The following is a 16,040-nucleotide window of genomic DNA, read 5'->3' as shown; positions in this document are numbered from 1 at the left end:
CAGTGTCTGACTCACTGCAGTGCCCTTAACCCACAGCCTGCGAGTGCAGAGGCTGGCAGAGGGGAAACTGAGGCACACGGTGGTGAGGTGGTTACGTGGGGCAGTGCCCAGAAGGACCCTTGTCCCCTGTGTCATCCCCTGTCCCGTTCTTGTCTCTGAGTGATGGAGCTCTGGGGATGCAGCGCTGCAGGATCCTGGGCAGCTGAACAGCTCTAGGAAGAGTTTGGGCAATTGGTGGAGATCTGGGACACAGCCCTGCCCTGCCCGTGCCTCTTTTTGTGTGGCCCAAGGCCTTCCCCAGCTGGGTGCTTGGGCTGCCGGGGAGTGCTGGGCAGTGTGGAATGCAGAGGTGGGCAGTGGGTAATGCCAGGCACTTCAACTCCTCCCAAGGACTTGGGGAGCTGGGGGCAGGCCAGGCAAGGGGCGAACAAACCCTGGGGCACCAGCTTGTGGCTGTGGAACTGATCTGGGGCTGGGTCCCCTCTCACTGTCCGGGAATGAGCTGGGGGCTCTGGGGCCGGGGCAGCGGGTGCCGAGCTGTGCCCTGCCAGGTCTGCCGGCATGCAGAGCACCTCCTGCCCGCTCTGGCCATGTCCTGCCTGCATCCTGACGATGCTCTGGCTCAGTCTGACCATCCCTTGCTGGACCTGGCTGTGTCTTGCCTGTATTTTACCTTCTCTGTCCATGTCCTGTGCGTGTCCTGCCCGTGCTCTGCCCGGACCTGGCGATCTGCCCCCGGCTTTGCCCCAGCCCCGGCCGTGCCCTGCCCGGCTCAGCCGGTGCCGGAGCGAGCGGGGGGCAGTTGGGGCGGCCCCGGGGGTGCCGCTGCCCACCGGGCCGGACCGGGGCGGGGGCCGGGGCCGGGCCGGGCGGGGGGCGGAGCGGCTCCGCTCTGCTGGGGCTGGCGGAGTGTCAGAGGCGGCGGCGGGAGGCGGTGGCAGCCGCAGCTCCGAGACAGCCGCGGCACCGGCACTGGCACCGGCTCCCGGCACAGTCCGCCGGGCCCAGGTAAGGGCTGCGGTCCCACCCCGGCGCTCCCATCACCGTGACCTCGGTTCGTGCCGTGCCCCGGCGGCGCGTCTCCGTCTCCAGAGCCCCGGTGCCGGCGGTGGAGCCGCACGGAGACCGGCGATACCCCGCTGCCGTCGGGGTCGCGCCACGGCGGGGCTCGGAGACCGGTGCCCGGTGCCGGGACTCCCGGAGCTGCGGGACGAGAGCAGAGCACGGGCACGGGCACGGGCACAGGCGGGGCCGGGGATGCGGGCGGTCGGGGTGGCACCGGGGCTGCTCCCGCCGCTCACCCTTGCCCGGCGCAAGACGCGGAGCTCCGGGAGAGCAGCTTGGGGGGTTCTCGTTCCCCGGTGATCCGGCAGCCCCGAGCCCCGCAGTGGCGCTCAGCAGGACCCGCCGCTCCCGGCCGGGGCTGCCCGCCGGCACCGGGGCAGGGACGCGGGGTCACCTCCCGGCCCGGCGGGGACAGACCCCGGTCCCTGATGCTCCCCCGGGTCCGGCTGTCCGGGCCGGGGAGAGCCGGGGCTTGGAGGGGGCTGTGAGTGCGCAGCCGGATCTCGGGGCGCGCTCGGGACGGGATGCGGGGCGGCCGCGGGGCGGGGGAGCGCCCCGGGGAGGCGGCTCGGCCCCGCCGGGTCTCGGGCGGGCAACCCTTGAGCAGGGGACAGCCAGGGGCTCCTGGCAGAGCTCGGTGGCGGTGGGACCTCCGGGACCTCCGCGGGAGGCGACACTGTCCCTGCGCCCCCGCAGCACCGCCGCTCTCGCACACGGCCCAGGTGTCGCACGGCCCCTGGGATGCGGTGTCCCCCAGGTGTCGCAAGGCCCCTGGGATGTGGTGTCGGAGGGGTGAGGGCTCCTGGCACGGGTGGGAAGCGCTCCGAGCACGGAGGAGTCGCGGCCCCTTCTCGCCCACCCCACTCGCGGTGCGAGGAGAGGCTGCCCGCCGCTGGCAGGAGCTTCCCGCCGTTCCGTGGCTGTCGGGCTGGACTTGGCTCTGCCCTACCCGGTGCTTCAATTCCCCGGACGTTCTCCAGCGGTTCCCGCGGGCTGTCAAACCCTCGGCACTGAACCAACCGAGCGGAGCAGCTGCGGGAATGGCGGGAGCCCTGCTCACTGTCCATCGTGGCTCGCTGCCGGGTGGGTGGTGGTTTGCCCTTCACAGCAGCTTGGCCTGAAGGTGCCTTTCATCTGGTGGGTCCTGTCAGCTGCCCCAAACGATCTGGACCACAGGAACCTGGGTTCCCAGTGCCACTGGACCCCTGTGCCAGGCTCAGCCTGCCACTGATGAGCTCCATCAATAATCCATGTGCCTGTGGCCTCTCCCCTGCCTGAGGGAACCCCGGGTTCCTTAGAAGCATTTATTCCTGAAATAAGGCAGGGGCCCTTGCTTCTCTCATCTCCAAAGTCCTTCACACTGGGGGGTCAGGTAGGAGATGCCCTGAGACAGATGGGGACTCAGCAGCAGCAGACAGCACCTGAGAGCAGGCACTTAGGGGCATGGAGGAAGAGGAGGAGGTCAGCATGTGTCACCCCACCCTACCCCATTAGGCTCTGTGCCACACTGCTGCCTGCAGCCCCCTGGGCATCTCTGCCAGCTCTGGCTGCTGGAGAGCTCCCCCAGCACAGCCATCACCTGCCTGGGAGCAGCATGGGGGCATCAAGGGGTCCCCTCCTCCTGCTCAGGGAGAGCAGCCTCAGTATGGGCTGCAGGGAACTGCAGGGGCCAGCACTCCCTGGCATCCCCCTCCCGCCCTCTGTGCCCCCACAAGCGCTGCTGGGCTGTGGAAGAGGCCGTGGTCCAGTCACAGCATCAGCAGCTTCCTGTTCCAGAGCAGCCTGAGGCTTCTGGACTGCCAAGGGGTCTCCTTCTCCCATGGTCCCTGAAATGCCAGCCCCGTGGGATTTCAGCAGTCAGCTTCAAATGGGAAACAAATCTCTCCTGTGATTTGGGAAAAGACAACCAATCTCGGAGGGGACTGCATCCTCTGCCAAAACAAGGCCTGCCTGCTGCAAAAGCCTTTGATTCCCCCGCGCCTCCGTGCTTTCTGCAGAGGGAGTCAGCAAACCTGGCTCTTACTTTCACTGAAATCTCTGAATTTAGTATACAGGGAAGGAAGGGGCGGTGGTGAGAGAACAGACTCTGAAGCACCGCGACTGCCAGAACCTGCGCCGTGCTGTGTGAGGGTGAAGCCAGTGGAGAGTCCCTGCTCCAGCCCGGTGCCACCGACAGCCCTGGGGGCAGCAGCAGCCCCATGGCTATGGGATGGAGATTAAAATACTGTGGGCACTGGGTTCTGTGGGCACGGTGGGCTCATGGCTGGCTGCTTTTGGCAGTGCTCTCAGCTGGAGGGTGGGATCTGTCAGCACCCCTGATGCTGCTGCGTGGGTCGGGGGCTCGGTTTGGAGCCGGCCTTGGCTCTGTCTGCCCAGCCTGGTCTCCCTGTGCCAGGTGACATCCCTGGCTCTTTCCCTCTGCGTGATATTTTAGGGCTGTCAAGCTGTCCCCCTGCAGGCTGTTCTGCCTGATGCTGCCAGAGGGGCCAGCTCTGTGCCCACCCTATGCCAGTGTGTCCCTGGGAGTGCTGAGGGGAGGCTTGTCCCTGTGGCCCACCATGTGCCCTGGGATCTGTGCCACTTGTGTGTGTCCTGGGGGTTCTGGGTCACTGTGGGAGCTATTGCACCTCTTTATCTTGCCTTTCTGCAGGGGATTTCTTCCTAAGGGCATCCCAGGTGGGGGGCACAGGCAGGCTCATGTCCTGGCTCTCCTGTGCAGCACTGACTGTCCCTGTCCTGTCATGCCTTGCATCTTGCAGACCCAGCAGCTTTTCCCTTTGCTTTTCCAGGTGCCGAGGGCTCTGCTGGGGTGGCACCACCTCTCTCCCACCGACACCACGCCGTGCCACCCCCCACCACCCAATGCCTGGGGACCGCCTGCCCTCGCCTTGACGGGTGGCAGCGGGTGACACGGGGTGGTGTGGGTCCCCCAGCCAGCACCAGCACACCCCATGGCGGTGCCCTTGGCCGCCTGGCTGGGGCTGATGCACCTGGCCACCTGTCTGGCTGCTGGGCACGGCATGGCTGGCAAGAAGGAGATCAGCATGGATGGGGACCTGGTGATTGGGGGCCTCTTCCCCGTCCATGAGAAAGGAGTGGGGAGTGAAGACTGCGGCAAGATAAACGAGCACCGGGGCATCCAGCGCCTGGAGGCCATGCTCTTCGCCCTGGACGAGATCAACAAGGACGGGAGCATCCTGCCAGGGGTGAAGCTGGGTGCTCACATCCTGGACACCTGTTCCAAGGACACCTATGCCCTAGAGCAGTCCCTTGACTTCGTCCGTGCCTCCCTTACCAGGGTGGATGGTTCTGAGCACATCTGCCCTGATGGCTCCTACGCTGTCCACGATGATGTTCCCACTGCCATCACCGGTGTCATCGGCGGCTCCTACAGTGACGTTTCCATCCAGGTATCTCCCAGGCAAGAGGGGCTCGGATGGGGCTGGGGGTTTGAAGTGGGGGACGAGGGTAGAACCTTGGCAGCAGTGCAGTGATGCCACTGCCAGTGTGGCACAGGGAAGCTCACTCATCCCTCACAGTGATGCTCTGCCCCCTTCTCCAATGGGGAGGGAATGCTAGGTGGGCACCTGAACGAGCCATCTCTCTGTGGTTGTGGGGGATGTGCCCAGGGTCCCCTTGGGGGCTGCATGAATTCCCCAACACTTCACTAGCTGTAGGAGCCAAGCCTCACATGGGGACAGGTGTTTATTCCTCTCCTGGGTTCAAGGGAGCAAGTGCAGCTCCTCAGTCCAGCTCATGTCTGGACTGTGCCAGACAGAGCAGACCAGTGAGGGGGCACTGTCCCCCTTTCCCCCCCAGAGGTCAGCCCATGAGGTGCTGCAAGGGACATGCACCTCTGGGGGGCTCAGCCATAGGGCTGCCTGGCTAAGGCAGGGTGAGCTCAGAGGACAAGTACCCCTGTGTCCCCAGTGATCCCACAGGAACAGGCACCTCAAGCTTCAAACCTGGCTGTGACCCTGGCTGGGGTGCATCTCAGTGTGGGCCTGGAGGTTGGTTTTATCAGGGGGAAGAGCATCCCCTGAGGATGCAGGACTCAGCAGGACCAGCTGAGTCACAGGGGTGGCTGGTGGGCCACATGCTTGCTGAGATTTAATGAGTCCCCAGCGTGTGCCAGACTGTGTGTCCTGGTCCCTGGGGTCCCTGCCTCCCCCAGCATGGGGTGGAAGAAGCTGGGACTGTGCGATGAAGGCAGCATCCCAGCTCACCTGGGCACTTGTCCCTTCCCTTGCTGGGAAGGCAGCATGTCCCCATGTCCCAGCCCTGGGCAGGCAGGTGTCAGCAGGGGCAGAATGTGGGCTGGCTGGGGAGCTCAGGGGGCACTGGAGGGGCATGGCAGGCTGGCAGCTCCCATGCATGGTGAGGACAGGCAGCAGCATCACTGTGCTCGGGGACACTCTTGCCATTAGGGGAATTTGTTGTCAAGATCATTTGTCCACGTTAATTAAGCCACATCTCCTGCCTGGGGAGCAGTGAGATGTGGGCAGGCTTGGCAGCCCCGCTGGCACACCTGAGGTCCCCTTGCTGCCCCCAGAGCCTGGGTTTAACAGCCTCATTAGTGGGGATTTTTCCCCTTTGAAGCTAACGAGGGATTCTGCTGAGTGCTGGAAGGTGCCAGTCCCACTGAGCTCCTGATGTGGGATGCGCAGGCGCTGCTCCCCTGACCCACTTCTGCAGCATCCCCCAGCCTGGTGGGGGGACTCTGACCTGGCTCCCAGCCCCTAGAATCCTTTCCCCCTGTGCTGTAGGGCTACCAGGCATCCTGGCTTTCTCCTTGCCATTGAGAATCTCTCACAGGTCACCTATGGCAGACTTTCTGCTTCTGTCCCCTCCCCGGACCTGAATTTCAGAGTGGAGTGCTTGAAACACTAAAAAAGTAAAAATAAAAATAAAGATAAATGAGCATGTCTGAGGGCTCAGGCACTCTGTGAATGTGCCATCCATTCTTGTCCAGTCCCTCCACAGATCAGGATGCTCTGGGTTGGGATGGTTGCTCCTCAGCCCAATGGTTGTGTTTGGGAGCATCGTGCATCACTGGGTACAGGGCGGGGGTCCCCCCACAGGAATGTCCCTTGCTGGCCACCCCTTCAGGCACTCACCTCTCCTCCTGCATGCAGGTGGCCAACCTGCTGCGGCTCTTCCAGATCCCACAGATCAGCTATGCCTCCACCAGTGCCAAGCTCAGTGACAAGTCCCGCTATGACTACTTCGCCCGCACGGTCCCTCCAGACTTCTACCAAGCCAAAGCCATGGCAGAGATCCTCCGCTTCTTCAACTGGACCTACGTCTCCACTGTGGCCTCCGAGGGCGACTACGGGGAGACGGGGATCGAGGCCTTTGAGCAGGAAGCCCGCATGCGCAACATCTGCATCGCCACCTCGGAGAAGGTGGGGCGCTCCATGAACAAGAAGACCTACGATGGAGTGGTGCGGGCTCTGCTGCAGAAGCCCAATGCCAGAGTGGTCGTGCTGTTCACCCGAAGTGAAGATGCCCGGGAGCTGCTGGCAGCTGCCCAGAGAGCCAACGTGTCCTTCATGTGGGTGGCCAGTGATGGGTGGGGAGCCCTGGAGAGCGTGGTGGCCGGCAGCGAAGCAGTGGCCGAGGGAGCCATCACCATAGAACTGGCAGCCTACCCCATCAAGGAGTTTGCTTCCTACTTCCGTAGCCTCCACCCCTACAATAACAGCCGAAATCCCTGGTTCCGGGAGTTTTGGGAGCAGAAGTTTAGGTGCAGCTTCCACACGCAGGACTGTAGCCGGTACTCCCTCAAGACAGGCAAGTTTGAGCCAGAGTCCAAGATCACGTTTGTGGTCAATGCAGTCTATGCCATGGCTCACTCTCTGCACAACATGCACCGGACGCTGTGCCCCAACTCCACCAAGCTCTGTGATGCCATGAAGCCTGTCAATGGCAAGAGGTTTTACAAGGACTTTATACTCAATGTTAATTTTGATGGTGAGTCCAAAGTGGAGATGGGGTTTGGCTGCCAAACTGGAAAGGGATGGGTGGAGGATAGGAATGAGGAGGCCCAAATTTGACCCAAAACCCTCCAGTTCCTCCAGCCTGCCCGCATCCAGGGCTGTGGTTGTCCTGAGGTGCCAACAGCCAGCCCACCATCATCATTGGGAGGTAATCCAGGCCTTCTGTTCCCAGTGGAAACGTGGAGAAGCTGTGGACCAGCCCCAGGGACCCTCGAGAACAGGGGTCCTTGCAATCATCATGATTTATTCACATTTCAGGGATTAGACTGGTGGGATACCCTTGATCAGGGACCCATGTAGTTTGGGGTGATTAGAAGCACGTCCTCTGTGACTTGGGCTGAGGATGTCTTGGCTATCAGGAGTCACTGAGAGCCATGGAGGCTGCACAACTGCCCTCTGCCCCTGCAGAGCTGGCTGGGGCTCACAGGCTCTCAGGCAGGTGGGTAGTTCTCCACCTTTGCTTTCCTGCCCCTGACATGTGCACAGGCAGCAGGGATGGGAGTGAAGGCAGGAAACAGGTTGGGCATTTTCCTGTGGCCATGGTGGGATGTGACCCTTCGGATGAGCCCTGCCTCAAGGCTGGAGTGAGTTTTCTCCTGCCCTGGGGCAGTGACTGTCTCCCCTTCTCCTCCCTGCAGCTCCTTTCAGGCCAGCGGACACGGAGAGCGTCGTTCGGTTTGACCGCTACGGCGATGGCATCGGGCGCTACAACATCTTCAACTACCACCACATGGACGGGCGGTACCGGTACCAGAAAGTGGGCTACTGGGCAGAGGGGCTCATGCTGGACACCAGCCTCATCCCCTGGGCTGAGACCTCCATTCCTGTGTCCCAGTGCAGTGACCCCTGCAAGAAAAATGAGATCAAGAGCATGCAGCCCGGAGACATTTGCTGCTGGATCTGCATCCCCTGCCAGCCCTACGAGTACCTGCTGGATGAGTTCACCTGCATGGACTGCGGTCTTGGTTACTGGCCCAACGAGACCCTGAATGGCTGCTACGAGCTGCCCCAAGAGTACATCCGCTGGAAAGATGTCTGGGCCATCGGTCCCGTCACTATCTCTTGCCTGGGCTTTATCTCCACCCTCTTCGTTATCGGGGTCTTCGTGAAGAACAACGACACTCCCATCGTGAAGGCCTCTGGACGAGAGCTGTGCTACATTCTGCTGACTGGGGTGCTCATGTGCTACAGCATGACCTTCATCTTCATCGCCAAGCCCTCCACCGGGGTGTGCACGCTGCGGCGCCTGGGGCTGGGCACCTCCTTCGCCGTCTGCTACTCGGCCCTCCTGACCAAGACGAATCGCATCGCCAGGATCTTCAGCGGGGTGAAGGAGGGCGTCCAGCGCCCCCGCTTCATCAGCCCAACGTCACAGGTGGTCATCTGCATGGCCCTCATCTCCTGCCAGCTGATCATCGTCATCATCTGGCTGCTGGTGGAGACCCCTGGCACAGGCAAGGAGACTGAGCCTGACAAGAGGTACATTGTCACCCTCAAGTGCAACAACCGTGACTCCAACATGCTCATTTCGCTCACCTATAATGTCCTCTTGATTGTCCTCTGCACGGTCTACGCCTTCAAGACACGGAAATGTCCTGAAAACTTCAATGAGGCCAAGTTTATTGGGTTCACCATGTACACGACCTGCATCATCTGGCTGGCCTTCCTGCCCATCTTCTACGTGACCTCCAGCGACTACCGTGTAAGAGCTGGAGCTCTGAGGGGCTCTGACAGGGCTTGATCTAAGTGGTCCTGGAGATCTGGGCCATGCAGGGTCCATGATTAGGAGATGCATGGGCCTGGAGAAGGGTCTGCATCCACACACCTGGTGATGGTCACCTTTGCACTGGGTAATTCAGGACCAGGTGAAGGGTCCTGAAGGGCTGTGGCCGATGGGGCAATGAGTCCTGGAGAGAGGACCTGCCCCTCTCCCTCCTTTGCTAGGATGAGGATGGGAAATGGTCCTGAGACCTCTAGAGATCCCCCATAGCCATGACTATCATGGAGCAATGATTAGTCATCCTTCAGCCTGGTGACACAACAGCATGAGACAGCCCCTGGCTCATCCAGACACCACAGCCCAGGGCATGAATGCCAGCCCCAGGGCGAGCCTGGTCCCTGGGCTGGAAGCAGGGCCAGGAACTGGGTAGCATGGGGTGCATCCTGGCACAGACAACCAAATACGTGGGTCTTGAGGAGTTGGTGGGGGCAGTTAGTCAGGGGCTTCCAGAGAGGACCTGCAGCCCCAGAGGGAGTGGGCACCGGGGTGGGGGAGTGCAGGCTCTGGCCCTGGGCAGTGCCACAAAGCAGCATGTGGGCAGGGCTGGGGTGCACCTGCTTTGCAGGGGCCACTTGTCCCCACCAGGGCAGTGTCCACACTCTGCCCATGGGTCTCCTGCAGGACCACCCTGACAGAGGGATGGGGTGTGGGGTGGAATGTGCCTGCAGGGTGCAGCCTGTGCCCAGTGGGGCTGGCCAGTGCCACAGCATGGGCTTCATCCTGCCCTGCTTGGGGCAGAGGGCTGACGGGTGGAGCACCTGATGCCCACCCCTGTCTCCAGGTCCAGACCACCACCATGTGCATCTCGGTGAGCCTCAGCGGCACCGTGGTCCTCGGCTGCCTCTTCACCCCCAAGCTGCACATCATCCTCTTCCAGCCGCAGAAGAACGTGGCCAGCCACCGCGTGGGCACCGCTCGGTTCAGCGTGGCAGCAGCCAGCTCCAGCCAGTCCCACGGTGAGCACGCTGGGGCTGGGGCAGGGCTGGGGGACAGCAGCCCTTTCCTGCTGGGGGGTGTGTGTGGGCACCCCAGCATGGGCTCCTGAAGAAAAGGGGGGTGTGGGGTAGGGCAAAGCGGGAAATGGGGGGAAATGGTGGATGTGTCCCCAGGGGCTCTTCCCTGTCCTCTGTCCCAGTGCCTCATCTCCCAGCACAGCACAGCTGCCAGAGGGGTACTGCTCCTGCGGGGCCCTCATTGCTCTGAGGGGACACTCTCCACCCCAACACAGGGGGTTCAGCTGCCCTCAGGTGCCTGTCACTACCTGAGGCACTCTCCCCTTTAGGGAACAGGACTACCCTGGGCACCCAGGGGGACATGGCCATCCTGGGCACCCACCACCCCAACTCCCTGGGCACCACAGCCATGGGATGCTGGGCAGTGCTGCTGCCAGACCCCAACCCAGCCCTGACTGCTGCCTTCTTGTGCAGGCTCAGCCTCGCCATACGTGCCCACGGTGTGCAATGGCCGTGAGGTGGTGGATTCCACAACGTCATCCCTGTGAAGGACGGGGGGCCAGGCTGTGGTGCTGCCACAGAGCACCCCCACTGCTCCCCAGGGAGAGCAGTGCCCGCAGCACGGCCTGCTGAGGTGCCAGGTGCAGCCGGGAGGCTCAGTCCCTGCCCCAGCACGAGGTACACATCCCACATGTCGGGTCATGGTACGTGTCACCCTACCCTTGCACTGAGCCACCTTACATGTACCCTGTCCTCCACACCCTGCACTGAGCCATGGTTGAACATCCCCCTCCCTGAGCTGAGCCACGGCGCACGTCCCCAGGTCCCCAGCACTGAGCCATGGCACGTCCCTCTGCATCACCTGCACTGAGCCACGTGCCCCCACAGCCCTGCACTGAGCCATGGTGAATGTCCCCATGTCCCCCAGCCCTGCATTGAGCCGTGGTGCACATGGCACGGACCTCGCACTGAGCTGTGCACAAATACCCTGTCCCTGTCCCTTGCACTGAGCCCTGGTGCAGACACATCCCCTGCCCCTTGTCCCCAGCCCCCGGGCACACCTCCACTCCCTCTCAAGCCACGTTCCACCTCCTGCTTTTGGCTTGCACCAATCCCACTCCCTTGCTGTGGTGCCACACACTGCCCTCGCCCCAAAGCCCACCCAGCTTCCCAGTGATGCCTTTCCCATCACGCCCTGTGCCAAGCCTTGGACCAATCACCCTTTCCCCCAGTGCTTTGCATTTTCATGTTTTCCTCCTGGTTTTGGCCTCAGGAGAGCCACCGAGTGTGGCTGGGCTGGGCTAAGCCTCTCCCCATTGCTTCCCTCACTGGGTGTGGCGCTTCTCATCCCATACTGGGACAGGGCAGGAGTGGGGGCAGACAAATTCCTGCTGACCCCAGCCCCTGCAGAGCCCGGCGGGGGGCATTGGAGGCTCAGGGCAAGCAACAGGACCCAGGTATTTGAGCCCAACCAAGTTTTTAACAGTAGACTTTTTCTGTGAACAAAAGTGTGATTTTTTTTTTTTTGTAATTTATGTAAATAAAGTGGTTTTGGTGTTGTTTTTTTTTTACAAAATGGATTGTTCCAGAGCTCAGGTACAGCCAAACCTGAGAGAAGGGAACGGACCCTCGCAGAGGGCAGAGCCACATCAAGACATGGGGGCCAGCAGAATCAGGGGCCTTGTGACAAGCCCCAGTCACATCCTGCAGAGCACAGAGGTGGCTGCACCAAGGATGGGGGGAACAGCTCCAGGGACAGAATGACCTGCTCCAGTGGCTCCAGGGACAGAGGGCTAGGAGCTGCCAGGGGATTCAGGGCTGGAAGCTGTGGTCTTCTGCTTCAGGGGGATGATGCAGATACTGTTTTTGGCTTCTTTGATTCTCCACCACCGTCCCAGCCTGTGGGTGAGAGAGATGGGGGGGGGTCACCCTCCAACAAGACCCCGAGGAGAGGGAAGCTGCACCTGCAGGCAGCTACACCAGGGAGGGGGGACAGTACCGGTGCTCCTGCCCGATGCCAGCCACCAGGAAATCACCAGCTGCTGAGAACTTGAGGCTGTTGACAAAACCCACCTGGAGGGGATAGGGCAGGGTGAGGGGCTCCCACAGGCTTCTCCTGCTGCCCAGGAAGGGCAGTCCCTGCTGAGAGACCCTCCAACCCAGCTCCAGAAGTCCCAACCTGCCCATCCATCCATACCAAGGGGATGTCCAAGAGGTGCTCCAGCTTCCGAAATCCTTCACCACACTTCCAGAGCTTCACGCTGCCGCTGTGGGACCCTGGGGCGCAGAGAGGAGCCTGTCATGCACCCCAGCCCAGGGGTGGGAGCAGGACTGGCTTCCCCCCCAGGCTGCCACCCCACACACCTGTGGCCAGGAGGTCACTGTTGCGCAGGGCAGCCACGGCTGAGATCCAGCAGGGCTGCTGCAGGCCCTCAGTGCCCTGCTCACCGTGCGCCTGCCGAGCCAGCGCCAGCGGCTTCTTCTTCGTCAGCCCCCACAGGGCTAAAGACCTGCAGGAATGTGAGGGATGAGGGGGCTGAGGGGGCACCCTGCCCACCCCAGGCATCAGCCTGGCCCTGTGCTCACCCATCATCTGCACCAGACACCATGTGCTCCTCGTTGATGAGCTGGATACAGTCGATGGAGCCCCTGCGAAGAGAACAGGTCACGGTCAGCAGTTACAGGTGTGCTTTGGGATCCTGCAGGGCACCTGGCACCCACACAGCACTGCCCCAGCTGGACACACCTGCCCACAGCCCCCTCTGCCACCCCAGACCTACTGGTGCCCAGAGAAGACGAGCTGTGACTCCTCAGGGATTTTCCAGAGCCGCACGGTGCCGTCCCGTCCCCCCGCTGTCACACAGCACTCCCGGCTCAGGCTGTCCAGCCCTGTGATGATGTCCTGGTGTCCAAACCTGCACAAGGACATGACAAGCAGCTGTGGCAAACAGGGCCCTCTGCCTCCTCACTCCTCAGGGCTGCTGGGCACCCCTTGGAGGGGTCAGTGAGATTTCCCCAGGTCTTACAGGGTCTCCACGTATGCGTTCTCAGCCACGTCCCAGACCTTGACGCAGCGGTCGTGGGAAGCGCTGTACAGCTGGTGTGTGCCCTTTCGGAAGGACAGGCCCTGGGACAGACGGACAGACACGGCACAGCAATGAGGATGCCCAGCAAGACACAATTGCCTGGCTCCACAGGCACTGTGCCCAATGCCCCCAGCTCACCGAGACGGCGTCGCGGTGCCCCGTGAAGATGTGCAGGCGCTTGCAAGTGGCTGCATCCCAGATCATGATCAGCTTGTTCCTGTCTCCTGTAGCCTGGCAGGCAGCAGGGGACACCTGAGACCTGCCCCCTGGAGACCCACAGCCCACCCCTGCCTCCATTCCCACTCCATGGGCTTTGGCTGTCCCAGGGACCCATTCCTGACCCAGCAGGGGATAGGGGCTCCTTTAACCCAGCAAGGCACATCTGGGCATGAGGCTGTACCCCCAGGATCCAGGGAGAACACTCCCCAGGGCCATCTCTCCACCCCTGTGCCCATACCAGGTACTTGCCGTCCGATGAAATGGCCATGCAAAGGACCTGGGACGCGTGCCCCATGTGCCGCTCCTCCGTGCCCTTCTTCCCCCCGGGCACCACGCACAGCCTCTTCCCACTGTCCACCTCCCCTGCAGGAAAATCGTCACAATCAGCCTCTGGGAGCCTCCCACCACTCCCTAAAGTGTCAATGAGCCTTCCACAGAGCCTGGAATTATGCGCAATCTAAGAATAGCCAAGGGCCAAGCCACCTCAGAGGGCACCCGGGTCCCTGCAGGGGTTGGGCTTGGCAGCAGCCAGTCACAGCCTCAGGTGAACACTTGCATTTGATGAGGGAGCCATCCTTGGAAGCAGAAAAAATGAATCTGTCATCAGGAGAGATGACGAGGCAGGTAACGGGCAGCTGGTGTCCCCGCAGCACACGGATCTTGGCTGGATCTGGAGGCTGTACCTGCAGGAAGAGCAGGATGTGAGCTGGGCTGCCCAGGACCCTTCCCCAGGCCCAGGAGCACCCCAGCACAGCACCCTGACTTCTCCAGGGAGAAGGAGTGTAGCGTGCTGGCCGTGCCTTAGTATCCCCTAGGCTGGCACTGGCAGTTTGGCACCCCGGCACTCACATCTTTGGCGACCAGGCGCTGCAGCCGGCCTCTCTGCTCCAGCTGGGGAAGAAGGGGGACGTTCAGCAGAGGGGGTGGCCTCAGTCCCGGTCCCGCAGGAATGGGACAGAGCCCGCTGCCGCCAAGGGGACCGAGAGGCCGCGCCCGCCTCCCCGCTCACCACGTCCTCCTTCAGGCGCTCGCCGATGAGATCCGCCGGCTCGAGCTCCTCCTCGTCCTCCGCCCGCTCCTCCTCTGCGGCGGGACAGTGCGTGAGGGTCGGGCTCACCGCCCGGGGCCGCCCCGCGGGGCACCGGCGCCGGGCGGGACTCACCGAGCTGCCGGAGCTCCTCCAGGTACTGCTTGGCCAAGCGCAGCTTCTTCTCCTGCGGCGTCTCCTCCACCTCCTCCTCCGCTGCCTCTCGCCGCCGCCGCCCCAACAACGGGCTGCGGGGACACGTGTGCGTGAGCATCGGTACCGGCACCCCGCAGGTACCGGCACGGCCCCCGTTACAGGCATCCCCTGGTCTGACATCCCCTCTACAGGGATCCCCGGTCAGACAACCCCTCCGGTACAGGCATCCCCCGGTCCGGGATCTCTCCGGTACAGGCATCCCCCGGTACCGGCGCCCCGCCGCGGTAGCGGCACTCCCCAGGCGCAGCCCTTACCTCTCTGTCTCGGAGTCGCTGGACACTTCCTCGTCGGCGGGCCGGCCGGCCGTCGCCCGCGGTCTCCCATCGGCGCCCGGTGCCTGCGGAACAAAATGGGGCGATCGACGGGACGGGAATGGGGATGGGGATGGGCGCAGCGAAAGCCCCACGGCGGCGACCCCGGCGAGGCAGCCCTTCCTCGCCCGCCTCCCTGTCTCCCTCCAGCCCGGTCCTTACCGCCGGCCGTGGCCGCCGTCGCGCCGCCGCCCCGCGCGGGGCCTTGGCCCGCCTGCCGCCCGCCGCCGCCGCCATGCTGCCGCCGCACGTGGGCGCCCCCGGCCGCCACCGGGGCTCAGGCCACGCCCCCGACAGCGCCTATTGGCTGTGGCCGGCAGAATCCCGCCTCCCATTGGCCCCACGGCACCGCCTCCCGGTCCCGGAAGCGCGCCCTGCCCTGCCCCGGTCCGACGGCCGCGCTGTCACTCGAGCGTGACGTCACGCACCAGCCCCGCCCACTGCCCATAACCACGCCCTCATTGTTTGGTCACGCCCCTGCCGCTGCCCCTCCGGTGCCGGTGCCGGGGGTCCCTGCGCCCGGGATCGGCCACTCGTGCCGGGGACCCGCTGCCCCGGAGCGGCTGTCAGAGCCCCAGGGCCCCCAGCGCTGCATCCTCTGCCCCCATTGCCTTTCGGGCCCAGTCCTGCAGCTGGCAGCCCCCGTGGTGACAGTGATAGTGGGTTGGTGCTTCCGAAACCATGATCAGCTCGTTCTGCCCCTCAGGGACCCTTAACCAGCCTCCACTGCCGGCCATGGCCTCTGCTCCCTTCCCATGACCCGTCCTTGGCCATGCTGGGGTAGCGTCTGTCTGTCTGGGATGGGTGATGCTCTAAAGAGCTAAAAAACACTTTTGTGCAGAAATTTTATTATGTGCAAACAATCTCTTTTCTCTTTGGCACAGGGGGAGTCAGGGAAGGACAGTGGGAATGCCCTGCACTGGTCTCTGCAAGGCAACAGACCTAGGGAGAGCCTGTCCCAGCCTGGGCAAGTGAATGCACTAGTGGGGAGTGATGCTGCCCCCAGGCTCAGCATCCCAGGGCATGACAAGAGGAGCCACCCTCTCTGGCTGGAAGCCTGTCAAGGCTACGAAATTTTGGTCTTGGTGGCCCCAGGCCGCTGTGGAGCTGCTGCTCAGGCTCTGAGGCTGCAGGAGCCCATGCCAGGGGCAGTGCAGAAGGAGCTGGGTGGACAAAGAACCCACCCTCCATCCATCCAGGCAGCTGGGGCAGAAAGGCAGCTGTGGTCATGGAGGGGAGCTCTGCTTAGGAACTGAGCAAGCTAGAACGCACAGGGACACACAGGAAGGGTCCAAACTGCAGCGCCCAAAAGGCAGAGCCAGGTTGGGAATCCCACCTTGGCCTCGTCTGTGCCTGGTCATGCAAGTGAAGGAGCTGTCCTGCA

At 62.9% G+C, this 16,040-nt stretch overlaps 2 protein-coding genes across 2 annotated transcripts; one reads left to right on the top strand and one right to left on the bottom strand.

The window, feature by feature from the left end:
• Positions 1–872: 872 nt before the first annotated feature.
• Positions 873–11,361, top strand: GRM2 (glutamate metabotropic receptor 2). The gene is made up of 6 exons (XM_054640213.2): positions 873–1,008; positions 3,855–4,475; positions 6,201–7,038; positions 7,703–8,766; positions 9,626–9,800; positions 10,272–11,361. The coding sequence occupies exons 2-6, from the start codon at positions 4,017–4,019 to the stop codon at positions 10,343–10,345; spliced, it is 2,610 nt and encodes an 869-aa protein (XP_054496188.2). The 5' UTR covers positions 873–1,008; positions 3,855–4,016; the 3' UTR covers positions 10,346–11,361.
• RRP9 (ribosomal RNA processing 9, U3 small nucleolar RNA binding protein) lies at positions 11,344–14,966 on the bottom strand. The gene is made up of 15 exons (XM_077184726.1): positions 14,819–14,966; positions 14,600–14,682; positions 14,265–14,377; positions 14,112–14,185; positions 13,952–13,993; positions 13,659–13,785; positions 13,341–13,465; positions 13,022–13,114; positions 12,824–12,924; positions 12,578–12,712; positions 12,384–12,446; positions 12,162–12,307; positions 11,995–12,074; positions 11,797–11,870; positions 11,344–11,696 (listed from the first exon to the last, which is right to left on the bottom strand). Exons 1-15 carry the CDS (start codon positions 14,891–14,893, stop codon positions 11,591–11,593), a joined length of 1,437 nt encoding a protein of 478 aa, XP_077040841.1. The 5' UTR covers positions 14,894–14,966; the 3' UTR covers positions 11,344–11,590.
• Between the last annotated feature and the right edge of the window lie 1,074 nt (positions 14,967–16,040).

This window comes from Agelaius phoeniceus, chromosome 11 (assembly GCF_051311805.1).
Source record: "Agelaius phoeniceus isolate bAgePho1 chromosome 11, bAgePho1.hap1, whole genome shotgun sequence".
In the NCBI taxonomy this organism is placed as follows: Eukaryota; Metazoa; Chordata; class Aves; order Passeriformes; family Icteridae; genus Agelaius; species Agelaius phoeniceus.
The sequence above is the reverse complement of the archived record's forward strand: the minus strand, read 5'-3'. Positions and strand labels throughout refer to the sequence as shown.